Source organism: Callospermophilus lateralis, chromosome 3 (genome assembly GCF_048772815.1).
Source record: "Callospermophilus lateralis isolate mCalLat2 chromosome 3, mCalLat2.hap1, whole genome shotgun sequence".
Lineage (NCBI taxonomy): Eukaryota > Metazoa > Chordata > Mammalia > Rodentia > Sciuridae > Callospermophilus > Callospermophilus lateralis.
In genome coordinates this window covers 44,235,798-44,259,068 of record NC_135307.1, presented here as the reverse complement: position 1 = coordinate 44,259,068, position 23,271 = coordinate 44,235,798, and the positions used below count along the sequence as shown (strand labels likewise).

Here is a 23,271-nt window from a genome sequence, read left to right as displayed (position 1 = left end):
TATAAAAATTTCCTTTGGGTCTTTCCACCACCCTCAGGCAGTAATATGAATAGGATTTATTTAAATGTAACATTGAATTTCAACCTTAACCCAGCCAATTTTTCTTAGAAGTCAGTTCTGGATTATATCCAATTATTTCCAGGGATATATTAGGTAACAATTTTTATTTTATGTGTGGGAGCGGAAACCTGATAAGAGTTTTTTAAATGAATATATATAGTTTTCTTTTGATTAACATGTATGGTTAGTATAATAGTTTCTTAAAAATTATCTAAGACCTATATAAAGGAAAATCATCTAATGTCTGTTAATTTTGAGTGTTTTACATGCTTTGGTTATAACCAGATTACATTACTGTAATTCTGTGTTTGCAGCTTTGCTAATAGCATCATTAAAAATTTTGTAATGTCTCCAGGATAGAGTAGCATAGATAATTCAGGCACCTGTAAGAACCATGGCTACTTTTCTCATGTATCAAAATTTCCAAAGTATTCTCTCCTGTCTTTCAATCTAATCTACTTTAAAATGTAAATTTTGGTGCTACGTGAAGTGGAATTATTTATGATGCCAATGGAGATAGGTTATAGTGGATATGGGAAATTTCCCCTAAATATCATAATTACCTTGGCCTTGTTTTTATTTTTAGAAATTATGCATTGAGATTTTAGGAAATATTTCTTAAAGCATGGACTGTGGTTAGGGGCTTAATTTCTCTATTTTACAAAATTATGTTAGTGGTATTTCTTTGTAAAGTAATTACTTGGTAATACTGCACATTTCATAGTCAATGTGAATCCTTTTCAAGGCTCTACTCTGTAAATTTGATTTAAAAGATTTAAAACATTGACTCAATGACTTCCTTTAGCCAGCTGTCAAGTATTCAGAAATGGGAAGAAACAATGGAGTATGTTACCAGCTAATGTATTTTTCTCTTTCCAGAAATAGAACTTTGACCAAGGGAATGTCACATTTACAAAAGTAGTGGTTAATTGTGGAATGATTTATAGGTCTGGATATTAGTTCTATCATCTACTGACTGTATGAGGTTGAGCAACTTACTTCAATTTCCCTTCTTCAGTTTTTACTCTGTAAGTAGGAGATAATAATACCACCTGCCTCAGGATGGTGATGAGGATTAAACAAATAAATGCAGGTAAAACATTTAGAAACTGTGCCTCATACCTTAAGAGCACTCAGTCAGTATTTGTTGTGATTACAGTTACTAAAAGAATGCTTCATCTTCCTACTGCAATTCTAGTGTAGTCTCCATTTTTAATAGGAGGTACAGATAGCAGCCATTTACCCATTTATAATAAATTTTGTAATCTAGAACAGGGTCAGGAAACTATGGCCTGTGGGTCAAACCTACCCACTGCCTGATTTTAAAATAGTTTTATAAATTAACTTCATTGAATACGGCTATATCTATTCATGTGCATATTGTCTGTAGCTGCTTTTGCATTAAAATGGCAGAGTTGGGTAACTGCGATGGAGATCATATTATATGGTCTTTCACGGAAAATGTTTGTCAACTCCTGGTTTAGAATAAAACAAAGTTTTAGCGTTTCTTTGAAAGGTCATCAAATGACAGAGTGGGAGATTATTTGAATTTATACCAAAATGCCATTGTTTTCACTCTTTTTTTAGTTGTTATGTGGATTCAAACAAGTTCCATTTATTTTCCACAATTCAAGCTCTTCATTCATAAAAACATGTAAATACACATAAGAGAAGGTGATCATAATTTTTAACTTATATAATTATGGTACATGTTAAGTATAATAACATGGAAAAGAGTATATGGTCAAATTTAAATTTCGAAGCAAGTCTGGTGCATTAATCACTGACAGGGTTACCAAATCTATCCCACTCATTCACCTTCTTCATGACAGAATCTTATGACAGGTCTAAACTTGCCTTTCTTAGGCTGGTAATGGGTCCAGGCTAGCACTGTGGACTTCTGCAGTTATAGTGACAGATAATTTCGTCCCAATTTAGAGCCTTTAGAATAATGAGTTTGGTTTGGGGATGCAAGGACACATGATTAAGTAATTATATTCTTTTCTCTCTGAAGGGTCATAATTAAAAAGCAGTGATTTCTAGCCAATGGCATTGAAGCTGCTCACACACAGCTCTATAGTGCCCTTTGCCAGCTGGCCTCATTATATCCTTGATATGCTTGCTCTCCTGCATTTTGTTGTCATCGTGTTCACTTCTTGCCAATTTTGCATTTCTGTCCCAGGGCTTCATACCTTTATGTTTCTCCTCCTTTGCTGGGCTTCAACTCTTTCTTTTTTGGATAGAATTTTCTCGTGTCTAATTCCACATGTACCATACTTACTGCTTTAATGAAAAAGGAAACGATCCACAGTTGCTTTTCCTTTTCCAAAAACTTAAGATCCTGATCTTTAGTCCTATCCCAGATCAAGCTATGAATACGAAATGCAGTTCTATCTACAATGTGAAGGGCTTTCCTTTTGGTCTGAAGCACTCTCTTTCCTGTTCTTCTGGATAGTGGACTGTGATTTGTCTATCATTGCTCTCGGAGTCATATAAAGGAATTCAGTTGTCTTAAAAGCCTAAGGTTTTTAGATGGAGAACCACAAAGTTAAAGCCTATGGATAAAGTCTGCCCTCTTCTGTGTGACCAATGACAGAAAGAGATGTGGGACCACAGGAAGAATCAGAGCACAGCAGTTTTCAAACATAAAGGTTCTATAACAACTCTCATATTTGAATTATTTTATCACTGAGAAAGGCTGAGGGTATCTGTTTTTTGGATTTATGGCAAATAAAAAGTTTTCATTCTGTATATGCTTGTTACCAATTATGATTTTGACAGTTTATAAACATATTACATTGTTATTATTTATTATACATATTTGGTTTCACTCTTTCAATGAATGTGGTAAGACAGAGAACACTTGATTAATCATATACAAAGAAAAGTAACTAGAAATATTTAAAATTCTCACTATAAAAGACATTTATAAACATGTATAAATTTTTCTTTAAAAACAAGAAAATGCTATGCTAGACCCCTTTAACTATCTGATCAAACTCCTCAAGCTCAACTTTAGAAAGGAAATAGAGCTTTAAAGTTATAAAGAAAAATCATCAGTAGTTTTAGGGCTTTATCACCTCAAAAAGTTTGAAAAGTTTCAATTTAAAAAATTACAGAGAAAAGAAGTTTGCACTGACATAGAACAAAAATTCAAGCCCAAACCACAACTATCTTCCCAACCCCCAAATATCTTCAATAGCTAAAGCTAATTTGCTACTCTGGCCAAACTGCTAAAGGCAGTGACTGATAAATCTGCCATAAAGAAACAATGAAACCTAGTTCTGTCCCAGTTTTCTCTCTGAGTCATCTGATATGGAAGGATACTCAGTGAATATCAATAAATACTAATTTTGCATAGTGGTTCAGAAAATGGACTTTAGAGTCTTATTACTGGACTTAAAATGCCAATTCTACCATGCATTAAAGGTGACCCTGGATACAGAAGACTTAACCTTCCTGTGCCTTTGTTGCATATGGAAAATCAGGATCTAAATAGCAGTCCTATGTTGCTATTAGGATTAAATGAGATACATGTATCATACTCAACAACATAAATAAATCTTGGCATTATTTAGTAAATGAAAAAATTCTGAAAGACAATTTATAGCAAGACTATCTTTTTAGAAATTGAAAAATAACTGAAATAAAAATACACTTTCCTATAAAAGGGAAGGAAGAGAATAATCAATGTGGGGTTCAGGATTACGATAAACTTAGGGGAAGAAAGCAGGGGATGGAATGGGTATGAAGAACTATATGATTATGTATACATTATTTTTAAAGTCCTAACTTTTTAGAATAGGAGATTCTCTGTGATAATTGTATTATTTTAAAATAGCTAAATAAAGTGAGATATAAAAGCAGTTTAATGAATAATGACACTGAAAACAAGAATGCTCCATGATAAAAATACATGTCTTTGAAGAAGAGAATAGAATGGCAAAACCATGTGATGGTCTCTACTGTAGTTTAGAAATAAAACTTCTATGATTATTTTCAGTTACAAAAATGCACTTGGTAAATAATGAATTAGGTGTAGTGACTATTCCCCTAGTGGCTAGAGAGTGGTAGTGCAACTTTAGCAAAAGAGTAGAATGCCCCCCACCTCCACCTATCTCCTTCTCTCTTTGCTTCTGAAGTTCTTTCAAATTTTTACTGGGACCTCGCTAAAAATAATGTTGTCACTATATAAAGTCAAAGTATAAAGCTAATGTCCTGTGGAAAAAACAACAAAATTAATGTGGAGCCTTTCATGCTTCTACCTATAGTAATAGCAAGTAACAGCAAATGGTCTATATATAAAACAGAAAACATAAGTAGATAGGTTGATCAATACTGGTTGGAACAAACTTCTTGTTGTTTACAATTATTATATAACACTTTTGGGTGGGACAAGTAAAAAATGACAAATTATGTGGGTACTAATAGGTTTTAGACTATAAAACCCACTTGTCTTGTCAAGATGTTTTCACTTTTCAGTTTGATCTTGTCAACTAAACAGCAGAAGAGGAGGTTTCCAACCAAGACAATATATAAATGTGTAATGTAGACAATTTATTGGAAAATATTGTGGCCTTACTTTGAGAGTGCCTCCTCTTGGGTTCTACCATGAAGCAAGATGAGCCTGCCTATATGGCAAAAGGAAAGTGAACCACAGGGGACTAAATTCTCTAACAGATTGCTGGGTGGGGTGAGATAAATAAAAACTGATCCTGGAAGGTTTTGAGAAGAAATGGTTGCTTGGTCCCAAGAAGTTCTTTGTTTCTTAGCTGTCCTGTTTCTCTTAATACCTTTCACACTAGAAAGTTTCTTGCCACAAAATTCAAATTCTACAACCCCAAAGCCTCAGGCTGATACCAGCCAGAACACAAATAATTAGAACCTTTTCAGGAGGGGTCAAGCAGTATGAACAAGCTAGGACTATATGATTAAACATTCAAATGTTAAACTGCTTTTGAATAGATACTGTGTAAAGAATAGAAACAAACCAGGGGAAATGCTTCTCCATGGACATGAACATGAAAACAGCTGTGTTGCTAAGGAAAGTATTATCCTACAATAGAATATACTATAATGTAGGAACCTCTTTTACTTTATTTCTGCCCTCCATAGTTGACTATTCTATATGTAAAAATTATGTTTCTTTTTGTCAACATTAATGGCCTTAAATTAAATCAGGTGCTTTGATCAGACCAATTTATAAAACTATTTTTAGTCAAGTTATTTATAGAACATTTAGGTCTACCTTTCAAAGTCCCCAAGTAATCTTTGGGTGTTTGCTGATCTGCTTTTAATTTACCAAAGTCCTCCCTCAATAGGAAATGCATAAAACACACAAGTAGCAGAGACTTTTCTACAATGTGTATTTGATATGCTTGATGTTCATCTTTATACGCATACAGGCATTAGCATATAAGAAATGTGGAAGCCATCTATAAATTCAAGGAAACATTTAAGCAAACAGTGATCCATAGATACATGGGCATAATACTTTATGTAGTTGATAAATATTTCATCTCTACCATAAAGAAAGCTTTTTATCAACTTTGATTGTTTTTTTATTACCTTAAAGTATTGCAGTTGTTTCTCAGCATTCATTGTTCCTTCCTTTTCTTGTCTCAGGCAGGAATTGAAGATGAAAAGCTCTGTATCTCTTAGCCACCCTTTCAGTTCTTTGATCCTGACCTCCAGCTGCCTTACCAGGCTTCCGCTTTCTGGAGAAAGCAGGTCACGTGAACCTGACCCACTGTGCCCTGCCATTGTGTCCTGGATCTTCTCTCCTAGGGTTTTCTAATGTATCAGATTCAAAAACAAAAACAAAACAAAACAAAACAAACACCAACAACAAAAACAAAATCATGTATTAGCTCAGGTGCCAAAAAAAAAAAAAAAAAAATCTTTAACAAGAGCTACATTGAAGTGTCCAGTAGTACCTTCCACCTCACTACTGATAATTAGTTTAGGCCAGCTTGCTATCCCATTTGGGATTCAAATTCTCAGACAGTGTGCATTTTTCTGACTGCCCGTGGATGCTTAAGAAAACCTTATCCACTTATACCTTCCTTTTTAACAGAAAGGAGATTTAGTCCAAAACTTCACTATGGTCACAGATAAAAATTCATTTGAATATTCATGACAAGAATTTATAGTAAAAAGTTCTCTACATAACCTGTTCAAGAGATAGAAGTCAGAGTTTAATCAATATATGAAAGAGGCCAAGAGTAGATTGTGCAGAGAATTAAGTTTCTTCTTTTGTTTTGTGAAGTACAATTTCCCAAACAATATGACAGAGGACATTTAAAAAGAAGTAGACTCCTTGGTGCTGATGTTGATTTTTACTTGACTGGGAAATTGTTCAACCCCACAATTCTTCCCATTTAGCATTTTGCATGCTAGATGCTATACTGTATGTGTTAAAATAATGCCCAACTCACTCTGTAGAAGCCTACTTAGATTAACAACTATGACATGAAGGTGCCTTGGAACTGGTTCTCTTTTCTTTTCTTTCTTTCTTTCTCCCTCCTTTGGTGGAAAGCACTCTCTTTGTAGAATTAATAGGATTTAATCGATAATGATAAATTAAACCTACAAAAGTAGCTTTAAAACACAAATAAAATTAAATCAACAAACATTCATCTGCTGTGTAGGTTCTGTAAATAGTATTTTTAGGAGATTGTACCAGAAAAATAGTCTTTCTTGGCAACACCCTTATATTTTCATGGTGCAAATATTGATAATTTGAAGACCCTCAGTGGAATCCAGATTTAGCTATTGTTTTTATGCTGTAACAAAAGTAGCAGCAGGAGGTGAAATCAATGCCCTTGGAGGGTAGGGTCACAAAAAAGAATTTATTGCCACTTTTTTGTTCTGGAACAGTTTGCAATCATAAATTCTTCATAAACAGAATACTTCAGAGAATGGTCCGTCTTCATAAATATACGACAGAGGACATCAATTTCATTTAATTCACAATTTGTGTCAGCACAGCAGATGCCAATGCCTGCCTTGATAGGGTTGTTTAATATGCAATTGAGACAGAGTAATATGCAGCACAGGGGACAAAATTTCACAGATTAAACTGTACGCACCACTGACATTTCATTCTAATGTATTTCCATTCCACACTGTTCACCTTAGATGAAAGTAATATTAAAAACCATATCCCTCTATTTTACTATTGTTAGAAGTTAAAATCCTTGTCTTTAATTTTTTTCATGCCAATTAAAATGTAATCAAGCCAATTAAAAGAGTATGCCTGGGTGGTGTTAGTGTAGCACAGGTTTTGTATTATAAAATCTTTCCTTCATTCTACTCTTCCCCCCAAATCACTGCAAAATGGTGTATTGTATTTGAATGATATTTTTATCAAAATCACAACTATTTTAAGGCATCTGATCAATAAAAGATAGTTAAACAATCTTTTATTTTTCTCTTCAATATGATGGTGATTTAAAATTTTTGTGGTGGAAGCAATATAAATGACATACTCTGAACAGTTTTCTAAAAAATGTTAGTTATGTATCAAATTAGCAAAAGATATATTAAAATGCAATGTCAACAGACTATCAGTTTATTGATGAAGCAAATAAAGTTGCTGTTGTTATCTATTTAGTAAACAACCTTTTAAAATGTCATAGACTAACTGCATTTCTCATGTCTGAGATCAGTGAATCCTATAAAATTTAGTAGGTTCTGACTTACATCACCATAAAGTGGAAGACATTAATTACTATTAAAAGGCAATGTAACAATAGATTAGAGTAAAAACTTTTAACATTTTAAGTTACTTTGCACAACTGCAGAGTGTAGAGAATTTAGATGAGAACCAAGGACTTAAAGTTGCAGTTTTTTAATCACCTAGATTAAGCCTGACATAAACTCAACGCTGGCATTTCTCCAAGTCATCAAGGTACATGGAATGCTTCTAATTCAAAATATTTTTGGAGTATTATTTCTTCAAAAATAATTTTAAAGAGGCAGAAAAACGGAAGGCATGAAAAATTAGGCTCCATAACTGACACCACCCATACTTAGCTGTTCAAATTAATCATTTAGGTAATTGACAAATTTAGCTTACCCTTGATTTGAAGTGAAGGCAATTTAGGGGAGAAGCTGATGAAAAAAATAGAGGTTAACTTCTCTCTCTGCTGTCTTCCAATAAAAGGACAGCACTGTCTCCTGCACAGTGCCACCCTGGTCTCTGGGTAACAGAATCTCTAGATTGCCTTTTTGCCAGATTCTTGCATCTCAGTCTTTGGCTGAGACCCAGCCCATCATTGCGTGAAATGAATTACATGAAACTTTTTTCTTTCTTTTGTTAAAAGTGAGCTGGAAATTGAGGCACAAAACAGAGGTTGATTTAATTCTGCATTTCAGATTTAGGTCAAATTTGCATCTTTGTTTTGGTGCTTTAGTGGGACTTGAAAGCTGTAGTGACAACTCCACTTTTCATCTTAAGGGTACAGTAAATAGTTAAACAGTAGATGTCTCTAACATGTACCTTCAGAATAAATTCTATTAACATTCACTCAAGCATGACAGTCAGTGTATATCAGATATACTGTATTATAGTTGACTTGGTGCATACCCATAATACATGGCATATTTTACTTACTTTTTTATGTATTAAAGAACCAAAATTATTAAAATCTGAGAGGAGACAAGCTCAGAATTTTAAAAAAAATCAACGGAAGAGGAAAAGCAGTGTTTTCCACATAATAGCATGAATAGCTTGTTTGAAATGTAGGTAGTGAATTGAAAGAGAGAGATATTTGTGCCTCAAATTAGAAATCAGACAGATAGAGTACTTCACTACACAAAAAATGTACACATAACCTACAAACAGTAATAAAAATGCAAATACCCCAAGCAGTTCCCATTTTTCATTAATTGAATCCACTTTTTCAAGGAGATCATTTGGTAGTAAAACGCCACCTTTCTTCAAAGCTTCAACCTTACTAAGCAGCTCCGTCTTTTTCAGGTGCCTGATGGACATTTCCACACTGTATCGCTAAAATGAAAAGAAAAAAAGAGATATCATCAGGGAGAGAGGTGCTCTTAGAAAAATCTTTGAGCAGAGTATGTAATACTTATGGGTGTGAAAGTTTTTATTTCCAATAAAATTTGTAAGGATAATGAACTTAAACTAAGTACCTTGAGTGGTTGAGGAATATTGATAGAAACAGTTAAAATATATATTATGCACATATACACAAATATCTAATTTATGTATTGAGTTGACAAAGATTTATGTCTTTTTAAATCAAGTTTACATCTGCATTTGATCTTTAATTGAAAGTATCCCAAATGGGAAAATATCCAGTCTTGTAGGATTTAATATTACAGTTAATTTTGATCAATATTTGGCTCCAGAGTGCTGCCTGTCTCATGTGTCCCCAAAATAAGTCTCTGTGGTTTAAATAAAATTATCAATGAAAATTATGTGACTTCTTTCTTATAAGTTGCCTGAGTTCTCAATTAACATTCTGTTTCCATTTTTCTTTTACTTAAAATCTCTATGTGGGCTTAGGGAAGAGGTTCAAATACAGAGGAAAAAGAAGATCAATGTTTGGGGAATAATTACAAACTATACCTCTTTATTGGTCATTGTAAAGTGTTTCCAAAAATTACAGTTTATTACAGAATCCTCTTCCTCAATACACCATATTCTACAAACTGCGAAATGATCTCTCTTAAAAGATGTTTTGAGGGAAATAATGTAAGAGCTATTTAATATGACAGCTACTATAGTGATTCTCTTGAAATAACTATACTTGTATAACTTCATAGTTAGAAAGTCTTATGGATAGCTATAAATAACTATGGCTATATTTTTAAAATTTATATGTAAAAATATCTCAGAGTAGAAAAATTATATTCTCTTTAAAACATTAAACATACTTTACATTTTTAGAATATTTTAAAAATACAATGGCAATTCCAAAACTTCTTTCTTTGAAACACCAAAGTTAGGTCACTGAGTTCCATGGTAACACTCCTCTTTTTTCCAATTGAGCAAGGTTGCCTTAAGGTAAGCACCCTTATCAGATCTAATATGAAACATTTTTGTCTGGGCAAAGTAGCATTAATCAGTGAGTTCAAAACATACCCAAGCACTTGGGTAATTTTATTCACCTTGGAAACATGATATTATATAAAATCCTAAACTAAAATACAATTGGAAGCAGCTTAAAGGAAAAGAGGGTATGAAATTACTATTTCAGTTAATAGATTTTCAGCATTTGCGTGCATATGTTTGCATACTTTTAGTTTCATATTTTAATCTTTCATTTACACTAAACATGCACATCATTTGTATTATGTAAACTTCTCCAAATGTTAGTCATTTGTGGATCACAGAACAAAATGTTTTAAATGAGGTGATTTAAAGCATTTCATATTATTAATGAATGTTGATCAGGATGTCAGAGTATCCAAAATTACATGAATATGCATAGTGAAGAAAATCAAGGGTTGCTTTAGAGCGCTTTCAGAATTTGGCCTGTGATACATGGGAAACTCTGATTGCATTTTCTAATGACAGGCAATTACCAGGACCACGTTACTTTAATACAGAAAACATACTGTCCACTTGAGTTTTGGGGACTCAATACTCAATAAGTATTCTAGAAACCCAGATAGGGATTTATTTGTCAGAATGATAACTGAAGAAGAGGCCAATATGCTTTATGTAATCAGATTCTCATGTAAAGATTTACATAACTAATTTGGTAAGACCTTGACATAATGTTGGGGGAACCAGTATTTCAGGGAGGCAGAAAAGTCCTGTTCAAATCTTTTACTTATGCCACATGTGTTAAATGACAGAGGGAGTCCTCTGGCTATGACACCTGGCAGTGGCCTCTACCATTTATCATTTTTACTTGTGACAACTCATTTCTCTTTAGCCCAACTCTGAATGCCTCCTACACAGCAAATTTGTCAAGAAAGAAAATAGTTTAGATGTATCCACAAAAATCATATTTTTATAGTAATAAAAATATAAAAAGCAAGTAATTGCCAGATGCAGTGAAACATGCCTATAATCCCAGCTCCTTGGGAGGCTGAAGTGGGAGGATCACAAGTTTAAGGCCATTGTATTGTTAATTGGACATTGTATTACATTGGCCATGTATTGTTAATTGGACACAGATTACATTATCTTTAATATAAATCATAATACAAATATTAAAAATGAATTGCAAATTCCCTAATAGGGAAATTTAGAGAGGCCCTGTCTCCAAATAAAAAAGGGCCAGGGATGTATCTAAGTGATAGAGTACCCTGGTTCAATCCCCAGTACCAGAGAAAAAAAGTAATTAATTTGAAATGGGTTATAAGTAGTTACAGCAATATCTTCTAAAATGATTATTATATTTAAAAAATATTGTCTTTATGTATGCTCTTGTCCCTATGTAGACTACTACATAAATAGCCCGATGAAAGAGATGATATATGGACAATGTCTTCAAACTATAAAATCTAAAAGAATTTAGTTAATGGTTAGATATATTGGTATATGCATAAAAGAATGTCATGTAATTTAAGGTGAAAATATTTATATTTTAATTTATGAAGCACTCTAAATTTTGGATTTGATAAGACTTAGGGTCTTAAGCTGTATGTGTAATAATACCAGGAGGGTTATATTTTTATTGACGATAGTATGTTTTTATTCTTCTCTACCATCTTTTCAGAAGCATTAGAGGGGGAGCAATGACAGCCAGCTCTGTCTATTCTCAGTCATGCTATCAAGTAGGGTTACTTTATCCTGTGGTGGAAAGATAATTTAATCTTCATATTCATTCCACCCACAGCAGTAAGTGAGCAGAGGCTGCCCCATTGTGTCCTGTAGTCTGGGGATGTTATGATATAGACTACTCTTCAATAGCCAAAAATGAGATTAGCAAAGTTAAAGTCAGATGGCTTTTCTTGAGTGCTAAGGTAAATAAGCATCCAGTATTTAATTTCCCCATAGCACCTGCTGTGGGCCTCTCTGTCTAGTCAAAAATAAAATATACTCTATTGAAAGGGCATATTTACATTATTAAGTGTATTTGCTTGGCCAATTCAATTTTGACTAATGAATCCTCCTAATAGATTTGTGAATAATCTAAATTAAAGACACAGGACACTACTATCCTAAATGCTAATCCAGTATATATAACTATCAAAAATTTTTTTAAAGAGTTAAAAAATAACCAGAAATAGTATTTCACTGTTCTAGCTATGAATTAAAGAAATTTTTAGGAAATTCTTACTGAAGAGTTTCCTTTTTACAAGCACAATGATAAACTGAATTATAAAACAAAACCAGCAAAAACAGGGATTTCTGAAATAAACACACTTAGAAACGCATGCAGACTTGATTGAGATAACTTTTTTGACAGTTATGCTAAAGGCTTTTTTTCCCCCCTCTAAAACCCCCTTTTTTTTTTTTTTTGTTAAAAATCACACCGAAAATTCTGCCCAAATGGAGACTGGAACAATGCCTTGAAACAGTGTTAATTGTCACCATGGAAACCAGAAGAATAAGCCATTTTGAAACTGGTATAGAAGGCACACATTGAGCAACTCAAGCATTTTTCTGCCTCCCTCAATGTTAAAGAACAAGATGCCTTGTCACTGTGAGGTCAGAGAAAGAAAGCATCATGAAAGGGTTGTAGATGCTCACTGTCTAGTAAATAAAAAAATAAAAAATAAACTATATACAGCTAATGTATAAGACTCTACCAGTGAATCTTTTTGAAATAGAAAGATCATCAAAAGATGGCCAGGATTGGGGGATGGCTCCCACCTAAGCAAAACTTCAGGGCTATATTATGTGAACCTTGCCCCCAAAGCTCCCTGGGAATTCTGCTGTTGTAATAAAACTTCAGAAGAGGAAAGAAAAAAGGCAGCATGATGGAATTCAAAATAATGCTCTAAAAGCACACAGAGAGATTAAGACATCCATTGTAAGACTTTTGTATGGTGCTTCTGTTGGTTATGCTGAAAAGAGACCAGACATTGCTGAGCAGAGAGTGAAGCTCTGGTTACAAGAAACACAAGAATTAAACCAAATAATTTTCTTGATTATTAGAATAGGACTGTCAAATTCTGTGTCATCGGGGTTCGAGTATTTATTTCATATAATATATTACTTTTAACTGGTTTCATGTGACTTTATATTAGAAGAGTTAAAACAAGGAAAATGATCTATAAAAATATCAAATTTGAATATCTTTCCTGGTGCAATTTAACACTTCAAATACCTGAATGTTTGGCATGATCACCTTTCCCATATACACATAATAGGCAGATAGAAGGAGAAAATACAATGAGAAAATAAAATATCTTAGTCTACTGACAAGACAGTACATGCAGAGAACATATGAAACACAAAACTATTGGCAAAATTATGGGTGAAAATGTGCATTTTTTTTGCACAAAAATGCAAGGATGTGTCTATGACTCTCACATTGTGTTCTCTGGCTAGTGTTTGCCCTTCTCATTGGAGGCTTCATGGTGGCCCCTCAGCAAGTCCATGCCTAATGCCATTCAGTGATGAACAAAGAGTCTTTTTATATGAAAGTCCAGGGTCCACAGCTCAGCTGTACTGCTAGAGACCAGTGTTGCCTTTGCAGCAGCTCTTGTGCTGCCTCCTTTTTCTGAAGACCAATGTCCAGCATCTCACAAAGCATGTGATGCTTCACAACGAGTCAGGATCACCAACACTTGGGGAAGATGTTCAAAATTGAAGAAGAGGGTTCAGGCCAAGACAAATAATAGTTGTCATTTCTTACAAACGACTTGTATTTTACCATTAGCATTTATGGCGAATAATTGCACAGAGAAATTATAAAGACTCCTACAATTGTCCTTGTAAATTAATAATAGGCTTTCTTGATTGGGATAAATTTGCTGCTGAGCCTTTGGAAAAATTAAAAAGTGCAATGTCATTTAAAATTGCCAGAACTCGCACAGCAAATTACATCTGAGGTTAAGAATTGAGTTTCCCCCCCTCTTCTAGCTTATTCCATTTGCATGATCTGGAAATCACATTACATTGGCCATGTATTGTTAATTGGACATAGATTGCATTATCTTTAATATAAATCAAACTACAAATATTAAAATGAATTGCAAATTCCCTAATAGAAGATCATAAAACAATCTTTTTAAAAGTATCTCCCATTAATAATTTAATTCCAATTATATCACTCAGGAAACTTAAGTAGGAGATCTGGCAACTTATTTCTCCAATCATTTCTTTTACATAACAAATATCTAAGCCTTTTAAAATAAATATAGCTGGAGAAGAATTTTTCATTATAAAATAAAAATAAAAGCACAAGCCTGAAAACTTTTAATGTCAATTTCATGTAAAGTACTGCATAAGAACAGCAAGCCTGCCTGTCTCTTCCCTTACCAACACATGTCAAGGATGAGAAAAAACACATCCTATAGGAAAGATTCATGAAGTTTAAGAAACATTGTGATTATACCCTCTAAAATTACAAAATTGATCATTATTATTCTATTTATTTTTTAAAAAGGTTCTTTAGCCCCTTAGATATTTCCAGAAATTTGATATCTTTCTGAAGCCTCTGCATGGCCTTTAATGAGTTTATATTAAATATTTAATACTGTTTAGGGCATATCCACTACTACCAAAAACAGTTATATTCCCAGCAGTCCCACTGTTTCAGGCAGAGGACTTGATTGATCCTCCTAGTCTGAATTGAGTAGAATGAAAAGAAGCAGTTGGAAAATAGCTGCAATCATTTAATGCAGATGACCTCTGACAGCCTCGCAGCTCTTCTATCTGAACAGAAATTTGCATGGGGTCTCTGTGCAGAGGAACAATGTAACCTAAATGGTAGACAATCTTTATTCTAATGAAGTGGGTGTCAAGGTCAATGTAAAACTGCAATGATAAATGGTCCACCACTAGGCAAGAGAAGTTGCATAGGCATTGTAGTGCTTTCACGTTAATTGAAGACTGAAATGCACTGCGTGAAAAGCACAAGCCTCTCTTTTCACCATAATGTGTTAACGTGCCAATGCTGAAATGATTTCTTCAAGATGTTTGCCTGTTGACATGTATCTTATTGCAAAAATAACACAAATGTAGAATTGTGGCCAAAAATGGACATTTTTAGAATTTCGCATTTTCCTGGTACAGAATCACAAAAATTAAATAAAGTGTCCCCCAAACAACATCCTGACACCTAATGTAATTCCTTTGATCCCTTTTTCTTTTCTTTTTCTATTTAGACCTGTCTTTAATTAGTTTCAACCAAGCAACCTTTTATAGAACCTTCATTAGGTACTTTCATGCTGGGCTAACTGTAAAAGAGGACAGAAGAGAATCATTTAAATATTATTTTTCTCCCTCAGTTTTCAGCTTAGTCTGCAGTTAAGATCTTCAGGTGTTGTTTGTTTTAAATGAAAATACAATGAAAAGCCCATGGTTTGTAAGAGAAAATAACTATTTTCTATGGAGGAAACTAGAAAACCATAATCTGGTCACTTGACATTGACAAAATGACTGTACAGCAATAATTACACCATTTCTTCAGTTGATCTAGCAATTTTGTGGCATTCAATATTTTTCAGCCCATAAAAATAGGGATAGTAAGCTGCTTTTAAAAAATCCTGATCTACTTAAGCCTGTAAAGGGGACACTGTTTGCTAATACACTCATTAGCAGCCAAGCACTTTAACTTCATCAATTAAACAGGAAATGGAGTTGCACCATTAGTTTCACAATTTGCTAAAATACTGATAAGAGCATATTACTAACCATTTGAGAAACATTTCCAGGCTCAACTCATAATAGGTTATAACTGAATGCATTTTTATGGTTGCCTTTTTTTTTTCTGATTCTGGTAAACTCTGTGATATTCCAACAATAAGCTTCTTAACTCCAAATAGATTTTAATAATACAATTACAGTGTTACTAGTCAAGAATGTAGTCTGCAGTCTTGGCAACTAGAAGGTTATTAGTATACATTTGTGTAAAATAAATGATATTGCTAGTTTGTAATTCTGATGTAAAAACAAACTGCCTCAAATAGAAATCAACGATTACTGAAATGGTAATTCAGAGAAAAAAAAAATCATACCATGAAGGAGGATAGTGAAAAAGAAAAAAAAGTTACTGATGAAACTGTTTAAAAAACTGTACAGCTTCATCTGTGTGTGATTTGTCAGGTCTGAAGCTTTGACGTGCCCAAGGGGCAGACCCCAGCGGGGAGTAGGCTGCCGAGCTAAATAGCTGTGAAAGAAGTCTTAATGTAGGATGGAATTCAAACTAACCTTGACATGACCTCGGGAAAAATATGCAAAAAGTAAAATGAATGCTCTCTGCAAGATACATCCTAATTTTGTGGTGGAGCTGGTTAGTTTTACAAACATAACTGAGACCTTAAAAGAAAAACAGAAAGCTAGTAAAAGAAGAAAACTTTAGAATCCAGGCAAAAAAAAAAAAAAAAAAAAGTAAGCAAGCATGATGTGTTACTGTGAAGGCATGTGAACCATTTGGAAGGAATCCAAATAAAAACCCACACTGAACAATATTGTTGTCAGCCTGTCTATTCAGAAAAATTGTTTTTTTTTTTTTTTTAAGATTGAATATAAATGACACAAAGCCAAGATTACATCACTGCATTACAAAGTCTGTTGTGGCTTTTAGCTGAACAAGCCCAATGGATCTATTGGTTTAGGACAGTAATTCAGTAAGGAGGTTTTAATGTGTTATTTTTTTTTTCCCCCAGAGTCAATAAAAATAGTGGAATTTGAGAAGAAACATCCCATGTGTTTTGTAGTCTATTTCTTGCTTTTGATCTGTATTCTATAAGCAAAACTCCAGTTTTCATTGATGCATTTAGTCCTGATTTGACTCTATTATAAATTTTGCCTGTTTTGAAGTGATCAGCTTAGTAGGAAAGCATTTGCTTTAGTTCCCTGGACAAGAACTGGCTAACTCACTGGATATATGGAAATTTTAATTGAGTGTCAACTTGTGTAGAAATTCAATCCTATTACCTTCTCAATGCAATTTTGTAGCAATACCAGTTATTTACTACACTACTAACCAGATTTTAAACATAATTAAGTTGCTACCAACATAAACCCAAAATCTAATGACTTAAATCCCTATAGCAAGGATATGAATTCATGGATCAGGTGTATGTACTTCCATTAGATTTCATAAGCATAAAGTGAGCAGAGTGATGCAATAGCTTAAAAGTGCAGGGATTTTTGTTGAAAACCTGTTGAACAACCATAAGTAAAGATAACTGTTTAATGATATGTTATGCTATAACAGGTCTCTTTTTTGGTCCAGTCTTAATCAGTATCTTAGATAAGGAAAACATGCATGCAGTATGTTGATCAAATTGACAGATTATACTAATCTCATTGATTAACAAAGAGTAATAAATAATTTAGATCATAAACTCAATTATCTATAGGTACTTATATGCTAGTAAACTGGTTTTCTGGAAGAAGAAAAAAGAAAGACAATGTCCTAATCTGTAGTGTTTGCCAATTTCCCTGGTATAAATACTCCCACAACAGCAGATTCCAAGAAAGCAGTGGTTGTCACTACTAGCAAAATCCAACACACTACTACCCAGCAGGTAATGTAAAAGAGATGAGTGGGGTAAGCCTAAATCCTTTTCTGTTGAGAGCTGCCACGTAGGAGCTGAGCGCCCCCTAGCTTCAAGTGATGGAAATGTGGAGACTGGCTTCCCTGTGTGCGGAAATATGTAGCTCCACATCTCTGCTGAGCAGAGGAGCAAAGCTTTGGAAGTGGGCATTACCCAATGGAGTGGGCTGCCTTCTTGTTCCTTTGGAATACTACCCCTTACCTTTTGTGGATAGAAGTTTCCATCAAACATCCCCTTGTGTGCCCCCTATAAAAGTAAAGAATTTGAGTGGCTCACTCTCTTTTTCCAACGGAACCCCAAGGTTGAGAGTCATCACTGGACCCTAATAAAAAAGGTATTTTCTGTCTGCCCATGTAATTATTTTGTTGCAACCCAAATTCGCCTGGGATGACCCTCAATGATTTGGTTGCGTATCGTGACACTCTTCCCTCATCATATTCTCACTATTGCTTAGTATCACGGAAAAGGAGAACTACTTTCTCTATTGAAGAAAAAACAGTGCATAAATGTGATTATTATTGATATTTGATGTAATGACAAGAAATATAAGTGGGGAGAGTGATCTGTGGTGGATAGAAGAACATACACTCCATCTAAAAGGACAAATGTTATTCAGCTATGCCAATTATTATCACATGAGATTATAGATTCAATGTGGTTTCAGTATGACCAGGTGTGTTTTTTAAGTGAAGCCAAAATACAACTTTTTATGTGAAATATGTTTATATTTTGCATTAAAACTTCTTAATACTATACAAGCCTAACTATGCCTCTGACTTGGATGTGAATCCATAGGCAAATACTTCATATTGTCTATGTCAGATGATAATAGTAGACTCTAAAGGGAACAAAAGATGATGGCATAATAAATTAAATCTAAGAAGGAGAAATGGCAAATGTCAAGCCTTACAGAATTAATAACCACTCTCAACCCATCCTACCCTCATCAAAAAGATAAATTTGTAACAACTACATAAAGGACACAGGTAACTAGGCTTTAATTGCCTTTAGGTTCACTATGAATCAGTAAACAATGGAAAGTATATGTAAGAAAAGGGGGGGTGCTAAATTGAGACAAATACAAGGTCAAGAGGATGCATTAAATGTCCAAAGGAAGATCTGACACTTCTGCAATGGGAAAGCTATTGAAGAAGCTATGTCTATTCAGAAGACATGTTAGCTGGCTGAATATTTAGAGGACTTTCACATAAAAAATATTAATTTGTTCCATTTGGTCTTAAGAGATTGGACTAGGGATCAAAGACCAAAGCATGAGTAAGAACACAGCATGGGAGAGACAGTGAGTTCCCATTCACCAGAGGTATGCAGGCAGAGACCAGAAGTATACTTGGCTGAGATATTTTATGGAATAATAAGGCACTGAATGAGAACTGGCTTGGAAAATGGAGTCTAAAGTTCCTCTCTGTTTTAGAAAGTTGAGCTTCTTTGGGTTCATATCTACTAGATCAACCACAGCAATCATTTTATTTGATGTAAAAGAAATGCCAAGATCAAAACCCACCAAATAAAGATGTCACTTGTTTGAACAAGATGCAGATATAAGATTCTAATGCAGGAAACCTGGGAGAAAACAATGGTGCAACGGACAGAACCACATAAAATGTAAACTATACAATTTAAGCCCAAGATATAGAGAACCAAAATAAAGGGCAAGGTTAACTAAAAATTCTGAAACAATTTTCAATATATCCTACTTTAGTGGAGCATTAAATTGGATTTGAGGTATTTAATGAAAAATTTCAAGTTCTTTTATTTGATAAATATATAATAGGAGCCTTCTACTATAGAACTTAGGAAGTTAGAACCTTATTTCAGCAAGGTCCTTCCTGAGATTTTTTTTCAAAGACATACTCTTCCAAATGCCATTCTCAAAAATTTCCTTCCACCAATATAGACCTTTCTCCAACAGATATCTAATAAATGCATTATAACCATTGATACCAGCAGCATGGGCATAATGGACTTTCTCTTCCAGACTATGAAACTTCGTGGTTGTGCTACACTACATTCCAAATCTATACTTCTTGATAAGTTTTCTGTGCATTCCAATGCACTTCAGTGATGATGTAGCTCATTGCCATAATACATCACGACTGCTCTAATTATGGTTTTATTATGATGCACCATATCAGAGCTATTAGAATGTTTTGTCAGCACATAGTGAGAATGGTTATGTAATTACATAATATCTGTTAGAGTATGCAACCTATGGTGGAAAAAAAGACATGGGGAGTAGAAATAAATATAATAAAAATCAGTTTTCTCCTTTTAAAAAGGTTCCAATTTGGGGCTGGGATGATAGCTCAGTGGTAGAGCACTTGCCTGGCACATGTAAGGCACTGGGTTCAATACTCAGCAGCACATAAAAATAAATCAATAAATAAAATAAACGTATTGTGTCCATCTACAACTGAAAAAACATATTTTAAAAAAGTTTCCAATTTAAAGTAGTATCCTTTGTTTTCTATCCCTCGATCTAAACAAATACCTCCAGACACATTTATTTTTGTTTCTTTGGGAACTATATAATTTAATGAATCTCTTATATCAAGCAAAATAAGAATTAAAAAGGAAAATTCTAGACTTTAGCTATTCTCTATATGTAGTAAAAGAATTTAGCTAGTACGTGCTATCAGAAATCCAGTAAAGGGCTGGGGATGTGGCTCAAGCGGTAGCACACTCGCCTGGCATGCGTGCGGCCAGGGTTCGATCCTCAGCACCACATACAAACAAAGATGTTGCGTCCGCCGAGAACTAAAAAATAAATATTAAAATTCTCTCTCTCTCTTCAAAAAAAGAGATTACTTTCTTAAAAAAAAGAAAAAAGAAAAAAATCCAGTAAAAATTTAAGTGTAGTAAATTAAAGTTCAGCAAAGGTTTATCATTATCAAACTTCAACACTGCATTCTGTATTCACTGCATTGACCTCTTGTGTAGACATTACACTTCTTGCTTCATCCACTAAGACTTGACTGACTGGCCGAATTTTATTAAATAAACTATGAGGATAAAATAAGATAAAGTACTGATAACTTTACTTCTTTCCCTAAACTCTGACTATAAATATTCCCTTGATTTTAGTCTATCTGCCCCAAATCTACCCAAATATAAAAACAGAAATCTTGTTATTTGTCTTATAAATTTGAAGAATGAACTCTCAAAGCATGAAGGCTATGTCTTCTTTGGCTGACCATGAAGTATTCCGAATATTTGAGGGTTTCAGAAAACACTAAGCCAATCAATGGTTTCTCAAACTAAGTAATACATGACTGCTATTTGTTGTTTTAACATATAATCACAGGAGAATTTATGTATCAAAGCTAACCCATATCTTTATAGCTGAATTATAGGCCTGTTCAATGCAAGTATTTATAATGGAAATGCTGATGAAGCCTAAACTATGGATGGGAACGTTGTGCAGCAGCAGCCATTTCAAATATAGATATATTTTTAGCATTAGGAGGCACCAAGTTTGTTTAAATCTGGATTTTTTTTCTACAATTGCAAGTAATGTTAATAGCACACTGTAAATGTTAAGGCTAAGTGTGCAATGTCAAAATAGATTGGATCTCTCTGAAAATTGGAAATTCAGGCTTTTCAAACATAATCCAGATGTTTGGCTTTTATTCAGATTTCAAGAAAGAGGGAACTAATATGATATAAAATTCATACATGCATATTTCATTAGTGCCTTTTGTATCGCTGAATTAAACATTCTGAAACGTGCTTTTCCCAAATCATGCAGAGTTTTAAACCAAAGCAGTTGCCAAGATGTTGTGCACCTCAAAAAGAATGCCAAAAAGGCCAAATTAATTTCATAAGGAAAAGACTATATTTCTTATGCTGACTTTGTTGATAATGTTTCCTCAGAGAGAATATCTTGCTTTCTCTTTAAGAAAAGAGAAAAATCAGAACACTGAACCCATCGTAGTTCATCAAAAATGTGTTGCTGCAGAATATAGTGACTTTCAAAATCTATGTGAACCAGTGGACTGAATGAAGGCTGGAAGTTCATATTTTCATCATCAAAAACTATATTTTCAAGTTTATCACAAATGGGTATTCCCCAGGGACTAAGGACACCAGCAATGAGAAGCTGTACTGGGAATTTACCACGTGATGGTAGGTGTTAAGACACTGCTGATTAAAGCTTTTCTAGGGTTCCTGCTCCCAAAATACAAAAGTCATCATACCCTTCACATTATAATTTTGTATGTGTGTGTTTGGTGTGTGTGTTTTAGCTTTTCAAAGGTTTTCCCATCTATAATCCATTCCCCCCACCCATTCCCCCCAGCCTCAGTGCTAGAAATGGAATCCAGGGCCTCATGCATGCTAGACAAATGCTCTTGTCTACATCCCTAGCCCTTCTCATCTATAATCCTAATAGATCCATTATGTCGTGGGGTTTTAGTGGTCATTGCCCAATCCCTGCATAAATATTTGATGTTTTACGTAACTTTTTGAGGGTATCTGGTGCCTTCATTTTAGATGAGGACAAATGTGGCTCAGAATTAGATTATAAAATCCTGCAACAACAGGACTCTGTGAGGTCAAGAACCATGTATTATTCACCCCTTACCTACTCTAACTCTGAGCACTATGGCATAGATGTAGAAGACAGATGGAAAATATTTATTCATTTGAATTTCTCCCCAAAGAGTAGTCAGGTGGGCTTATATCAGCTGTTGCAACATATATGCCAGGCATAGTGTCAGCACACAGGAATGAGGAGAGTATGAATGCCCTATCTTTGAACTTTATTGTCTACAAAAACTTATTTGATAAAACATCCAATACAGAAATATTCTCAATTTTCAGATACAAACTAAGAACAAACTTAATTGCTTCCCATAGCCAGGAATGGTTAGTATGCACACGAAAAGCTTCTATAAAATGCATGGCAGAAAAGAGAAAGGTAACAGCAATTCACCTTAAATCTTTAAAAATTTAAGGGCACCTTTAATGAAGTAGTGTTTTCTTATAGAAACAATATTTAATCAGGAATGCAAAAGTCTAGGTCTAATTTCCAGTTCAACACCAGTTTGTTATGGACTTTTAAATCTTCTGATCTAGTTCCCTTTTTGTTTCTTTTGGGTGTCTGTTCATATTTGCCCTGAAGAGATTTTAAGAAAATAAATTTGAGAGACTTCAGGTTTTAAGCTTTACATGCTATTGTTTCAGCCTCAGAAAGCTTGTTTGTCATTGCAATGGATTTTTTTTTCTCTTAAGGGAAGCTTATGATGAAAGTCAGTAAAATAACTTCCATCTTAAGATTAAAAATTGTACATAGAAGCTAGGTGACTCACCCAAAGTCAGTAAGATAGTGCTAAAACACAGAAATACAATTTCAGAGGGAATTTCATCTTAGTTTGCTAGGTCATATTATTGCTCTTGAAAAGGTATCTTTAGATCTCAGTCCAGAATCTAATAAAATTGGTAGACCCTAGGAATATAATGTACATATAGGGTCAAGAATGTCATTCAAAATTATTTTGGAGTGGCCAAACACAGTTAAGAATCCCAACATTG

General features: G+C 34.0%; 1 protein-coding gene across 3 annotated transcripts in view; it reads right to left on the bottom strand.

Annotated features, from left to right (window-relative positions):
- Akap6 (A-kinase anchoring protein 6) overlaps positions 1-23,271 on the bottom strand; it is a 500,764-nt gene that overhangs the window by 87,943 nt on the left and 389,550 nt on the right. For all 3 annotated transcript variants that reach the window (XM_076850183.2, XM_076850180.2, XM_076850182.2), the window contains exons 10-11: positions 8,927-9,073; positions 5,629-5,853 (exon numbers count right to left, since the gene is read on the bottom strand). In XM_076850183.2, the coding sequence (XP_076706298.2) occupies positions 5,629-5,853; positions 8,927-9,073 (372 nt within the window). The remainder of the gene's footprint in view (positions 1-5,628; positions 5,854-8,926; positions 9,074-23,271) is intronic.